Raw genomic sequence first — 6,316 nt, forward strand, 5'->3', positions numbered from 1 at the left:
TGAAAGGCGAAGTATATTTGACTGGTAATATTCACATCATGAGTAAACAAACAAAAGGTTCATTTTGAATGAAGTATATATAAAAGCTGGGATTGCATGAACAGGCTATCATTACTTTGATCTGTTTCAGGTATCGATATATTTGTTAATGCTAGCAGACAAGGTAGACTTGGGTACCGCACCGATGATGCTCTCTTTCTTCTCCCCATTCTTGAAAAACAGCATGGTGGGGATGCTCCTGATGCCGAACTCTGTCGCAATGTTGGGGCTTTCATCGGTGTTGAGCTTGTAACAAGCGATCTTTCCGCCATATTCTTTTGCTAAGTCGGCTATCACCGGCTCAATCATGCGGCAGGGTCCGCACCATGGTGCCCAAAACTCCACCAGAACTGGAGTTTTACTCCCCAGCACCACCACGTCTCCCCAGTTTGCTTCTGTTACCGCTTCAACTGCAAAAGTGCATGCTGAATATTAATCAAATTCTAACTTTAACCTTATTTGGTTCAAAAGAAAACACTTCGAGATGGAATATCAAGAAATATACTCTTTTTTTTCAAAATAATAAAAAAAGCAATGCTTTATTTTAAAGGAACAGCCTCATACCTTGATCAACAGCTTCACGAGCTTTGCAGATGAGCCTAGATTTTTGGCACCTGCCTTTGAATGAATGAGCAAAAGATGAAGACGAAGAGAACGAGGGATTGGGTTTGTTCAACCCTCGAAATGCAGGCAAATGAATCTTCTCAACAGATGAAAAACGAAAGTGGTAGCTTTGCATCACGGCAGCTCTAGTGGTGCAAACTGAGCTCAGTTGAAAACAGTTTTCCAGGGCCATGTTTTGCTCTTCCCTCAAGAGTCTTCTTGCAAGGATGATAAATGCTCAGTTTGTGGCTTAATGAATGTGAGGTGCAGGGAAGTGTAGAAGAAATCGAAGTGGATAACATTTAATATTTAGTCAATTTTTACATTTGAGAAAAAGAGGAGAAAAAAATATATCAAAAAGTTTCCTTTGTTGGTTGACCACAAATTTCTCATCCATTAAACAATTGCAAAAACGCATGCCTTCAATTGTGGGCTTTTAATTGCGTTGTAAACTTTGAAAACGTCTAACATGAGAACCCAATAGAACAAATAGTTTATAGTTGGATGGAAGTTGAAGAATGTCGAACTTGAATATTTTTCCAGGAAGAATGCGGTTGTTATTGATTGGATACTGGGAAAGTTTTGTAACCTGTGATCATGGTTTTCAAAATCAGATCGGTTAGTGAACCGGTCATGCTATCGGTTTACTGGTTTAACCGGTCGAATCGGTCCGACCGGTCGGAAGAACCGGACGACGTCATAATTATTTAAAAAATTAAATAAAAACACCAAAAATATTTAATAAAAAATAATTTTGTATATCACAAGTCATATTTAAAGCAAGTTATAACATATATAAGTTAAAAATCATAAAATCAAGTGAAACAAAATGATTCAAATTAACTACAACATAATATTTAAGGTAAAACATATTAAATAATAAATATAATTATATAACTATAATTAAAAAATAAATTTGGGCTAAAAAAATCATAACAAAATGATATTGTTTGGTTTAATTTTTTTTAAAACAATCTCACATGGCTAAGAAACATAGAAGAATATCCCAAAAGTTTAAAGAGTAAAAATATGAGAACAAAACAATCTCACATGGCTAAGAAACATAGAATATCATCCCAACTAACTTCTATAAATAATAGAGGTAATTTGGCATTCAAAATCATGGAGCCTTTTGGTGAGCATAGAGTGAACTATTCTTTCACTTCAATCAAGCTCGAATTTTAGGCTTCAATCGAGCTTCTAAATTTTTTTTGAGTTCAAGTTTCAATATTATATTTCGAGTTCGAGTTGAACTAGATAATTTTTAGTTTGTGAGTTTGAGTCGAGTTGAGCTTACTTTTAAAGTTTGAGTCGAGCTCAGCAATACTCGAGTTCGACTTGGCTCGTTTAACAAACGACGTCGTTTGGTTTAATTTAAAAAAAAAATTGGCGTTTTTTTCCTGTTTTTAGCCGGTCCGGTTCGAACGGTTCAACGGTTTCGACCGGTTCACTAATAGCGGTTCAACCAATGTAGTTTAAACAAGACTAGACAACGATTTCCGGTTGAACCGGCCGATCCGGTTTTCAAAACACACTGCCTTTGATGGAACTTCTTGAATGCTTATGTTCATCGAGAGTTATTTTATCGACATCCTGCTAAATGTACAAGGTTCAAAAGAAACATATGGAGTATTATTCAAGAAAATGTTAGACGATCAGCAATCCCAACTAGTCCCTGATATTTTACATCAGCAAAAAGGAAGTGCATCTGGATCCTACACAAATTTATAGTTACAATTAGGATGGCCATTAAACCCGACCTGATCAGGTCAGATTTTTTTTAAAAAAAAATCGGGTCCGGGTCGGGTCGAGTTTTTTTAAGTGTAATATTTGGGTCGGGTTAGATGAAGATTTAGGGTGAAAATACCCGACTCGACCCGAAAAAAAAATATAATTTTAGCTTATATATTTAGGAATAATTACAATAATACCTCTCTATATATATATTTTTTCAATTAAGTCACTATTTTTATTGAATAAAAATAATTTTTTTTATTATTTTGGGTCGGGTCATATTTTTAAGTCATATATTCAGGTCGGATCGAATCTCGGGCGGAGGTTCTCTTGTTCTCGGGTCGGGTGGACCAAAAACCCGACCCGACCCATTGCCATACAAAACCGAATCAAAAAGCCAGGTACGGGAAAATGAAAGCATTAACCCGATATTTCTACCTCCATGCCGAAGCTACAATTAAGCTTTTGCCTTGCCAACCAAAATGAAGTGCACCTAAATCCTCCTTCAGCTTGTACCTGTCAAAGTACTCCCTGATAAGCTTCCGGATAATATCAATCACATTTGGACTCATCGGACAAGAAGTGAAGCCAGCCATCATCATCCTTGCCCTCCACTTTCCTGCAACCTCGTACCTCTCTATTCTTTCCTCTCCCTCACACGCGACTATGTTGACTATATCCCGTGCCAAGCACTACCGTTCAACATTCATCCTGTCCTGACTCTCCCTTGGAAGTGTAGCGTCCAGGGACTCAAAGACAGCGGAGTAGTAACTACAAGCTTCGATAAACCTTGGGAAAGAGGGAGATGTATTTGTGTTCACATCTTGCTCGACGACAGTAACAAGTTTCGGATTTAAGCTCTTAACCATCCGAAGAAGGTGGTCTCTCTGATTTACTGTTGAAACACTCTCATCAGGCATGTGGTGGAGCTGAAATGCAAAGTTCACTACAAGTTCTTCTCCGGACCGGCAATCCAACATATATGGAGTAACAAGTGAAGTCCTAGAGGCAACAGCATGAAACTCGAGTGACACCCCAAGTACTTCAGCTAGCTTCTCAAGTCTTAGCCCGATAACTTTGAGACCTCCATTAAGACGTTGAACTGAATCGGGATCATCAATCCTGTTAACCTCAAGTGAGGTGGCTTACCAGGCAACTTAGCAATCGATTGGATCAGTGTAATATAGTGGCTGCCTTGATTTATATCGAAATCTATTATATGTACTCTCTTTTCATCTTTCAATGCCTCTATAATTGCACCATTTGCAGCCATAAACCCGAATTTAAAACAAGGGCACACCTCAAAGAGGATTTGCATGGCTGCAAGCCTATCAGAAGAATGGGGTTCTTTTCATTTTAAAGCTTTATAAAGATATTTTCCGGATGCAGCCACTCGAGCAGCAAGACCTTCAACCATGTATGCTGCGATTCTCTGAGGAGGATCTCCTTTAATTGATACCAGCAAGCGAAGTTCATTTATCATGGCTGAAGCTAATTCAACGTTGCCTTCTGAGAGTACAGCAGCACACTCGATAAGCATTTGCTTAGGAGTTCTGGATGAAACATGTGATACCTCTTTATTGCCGCTGATGTCCGAGGATAACAACTCCTCGGGTGATTCATGAATCGGTTCTGTTCAGATAGGATCGTATCATTCACCATCTATCTCCAGTTCTTGAAGCATCAATTTCATCTTATCTGTATCGGAATCTAATCTATCTGCACTTTGGACTTCCAAGTAATCTGATGATAGAAATCAAAATAAGAGAACAGAAGTGTTCAATGGTTTTTGAGCAGTTATGGAGGAAACTGAAGTACCTCTTAGTTGGTCAGAAGAGACATCCTGCGGGCGGAACGAACTTCCCAAAACATCGGAACCAGATGGATGCGTAAGCTCTTCCGAAGGAAAGTCGTCGAAGTACTTTTCATAGCTCTCACTGCAGTAAGAATAATGCACGGTCTTTTGCTTATCAGAGCCAAACATTTGAGCAGACAATCCAGAACTGTTACCACTACCCTGCACTGCACAGAGCTTTGTATTTCTACATGCCACGATAACCGGCTCTGCTGATCTTACTAATGACATGGTTTTCCCTCTCGAGGTGGTCTTACTACAAAATGAATCCTGAAGAACAAATTGTAAGGGCAAGTTAAAAATTAACTAATTGAAGTTCAACCCAGAAGCTAACAAGTGACGATGGTGAAAGGTAAAGCAATATGATCTGAACAAAAATCGTAATGGACAATGAAATTTCTGCATTCCGAGACTAGAAACATCTTAAAAACAATGCCAAGGAGAGATCTGGTAACATCATTCATGCATAAAGGTAGACAATCTATGATGCTGGAGACAGCAATAGAATAAGATTGGCAATCTTCAGGTAAAGATCCCTCTTAAATCCAAAGAGTAACATAACCGAAGATTGAATTATCGAACAAATCTACTAATTAGTTTCTTAGAAGGACCAAATTTCAAGAAAAAGACAATTAAGATAGGAACAACAGGCATCAAACAGGATTATGAGAAACAAACACATTAAGAGGATCATAACATAATTAATTCCAAGACAAGTTGCTGATAATATCATTTGAACAACGATCTGTAAGTGAAAAAGGAATTCAATGAAGATGAAAAGCTTCCAAGTTTTTCCAGTGAACCTGATGCATGAGAAAGACATCAAGAGGAAGCGGTAAAAATCATAATTTCCAGCAATTCAGCAGACTTGTGTTTCAAGGGGAGAAGAAAAACAAAGGCTTGGACCTTGTAATGAAGTGACTAAATACCAGCCCAAAAACAAATATTCTTCATTTATTGTCGTTCTTTAATAATTTATTAAAAAAAGAAGAAGAGTAAACTCTAGATTATGACAATGAAGTTAGGTATGGATGAGATGACAAACCCCACCAAAGAAGTGAAACAAAACCGAACTTGTAAGGAAGACCCAGACAAGGAAATATTTAATTAAATATAATGGTGGATTGCAAAGGATTTAAAGCTACAATACGCACAAATCTGAACAGATCAATATTCCATGACAAAATGAAAGAAAATCAAATTTCCCGGAATCCAATAATAACTGTAGTTTAAACCACAAGGAAGAAAATCCAAGAATTATGTAAGCCAAAAAAAATACTAACATAGTCTAGGGGTTTTTTTAAACAGTTTTATTAATTAGTTCAATAGGATATATAGAAATTTATTTTGGGATATACGATATTTGTTACAGTGATTCGGAACTCGTCATATCGACGTGACGAGTTTTAATAAAAAAATATTTGTATTCAAACTTTTTACTTGATGTGATAAAATTTTATAAAAAATATATTTTATTGAAACTCATCACTTAGACGTGACGAGTTTCAATAAAAAATATTATTCGGACAAACTCGCCAACTTAACGTGGCGAGTTCCTTGAACATTGTAGCAAATTTTGCAAATCACAAAATAATATTCCATATGTCCTATTGGGCTAATTAATAAAACCGTTTGCGTTATTGGGAAAAAAAACCTAGTTTAATGGGTTTTTGGACCCTAAAAGCTAGACGCCAAAATTAATTAGCCCAATAGGCCACAATGGAATTTATTTTATAAAATATGACAAATGCTACGATGCAATGCAAACTCGTCACGTAAATGTGATGAGTTTACTCGAAAAATATATTTTAATGATCTCGGTAAGTGGACCCCATGTGGGTTAATATTATAATATATTTCTAGAGACTAGTCACATTGACGTGACAAGTCCCGTGAAAATTAATTTTTTCTTAAATTCAATAATTAATTTAAAAAAAAAATCTTCAGAATTCTTGAAATTTAAAAAACTAGTCGTTAGGCAACGAACAACAACTGTCAAATTTCAACAGGCAAATTTAAACTCGTCACGTTGAGGTGACGAGTTCCATGAGATTTTTGGAAAAAATATAGTTGTTTATAGTCGTT

The 6,316-nt window shown here is 36.6% G+C and overlaps 1 protein-coding gene and 1 pseudogene across 1 annotated transcript; both read right to left on the reverse strand.

Moving 5' to 3' along the window:
* Positions 1 to 928, reverse strand: LOC120199083 (thioredoxin-like). Its single transcript, XM_039200287.1, has 2 exons — positions 604 to 928; positions 1 to 449 (listed from the first exon to the last, which is right to left on the reverse strand). The coding sequence occupies exons 1-2, from the start codon at positions 833 to 835 to the stop codon at positions 127 to 129; spliced, it is 555 nt and encodes a 184-aa protein (XP_039056218.1). The 5' UTR covers positions 836 to 928; the 3' UTR covers positions 1 to 126.
* Positions 929 to 2,793: 1,865 nt separating this feature from the next.
* Positions 2,794 to 4,477, reverse strand: LOC120199082 (annotated as a pseudogene).
* Between the last annotated feature and the right edge of the window lie 1,839 nt (positions 4,478 to 6,316).

Source organism: Hibiscus syriacus, unplaced genomic scaffold (genome assembly GCF_006381635.1).
Source record: "Hibiscus syriacus cultivar Baekdansim isolate YM2019G1 unplaced genomic scaffold, ASM638163v2 tig00005294_pilon, whole genome shotgun sequence".
In the NCBI taxonomy this organism is placed as follows: domain Eukaryota; kingdom Viridiplantae; phylum Streptophyta; class Magnoliopsida; order Malvales; family Malvaceae; genus Hibiscus; species Hibiscus syriacus.

Excerpts from the sequence above, each read along its gene's own strand:
- LOC120199083 (XM_039200287.1), bottom strand. The coding sequence starts at position 835 with ATGGCCCTGGAAAACTGTTTTCAACTGAGCTCAGTTTGCACCACTAGA. Across the intron at positions 450-603 it reads TCGTGAAGCTGTTGATCAAG|TTGAAGCGGTAACAGAAGCA; the intron begins GTATGAGGCTGT and ends GCACTTTTGCAG.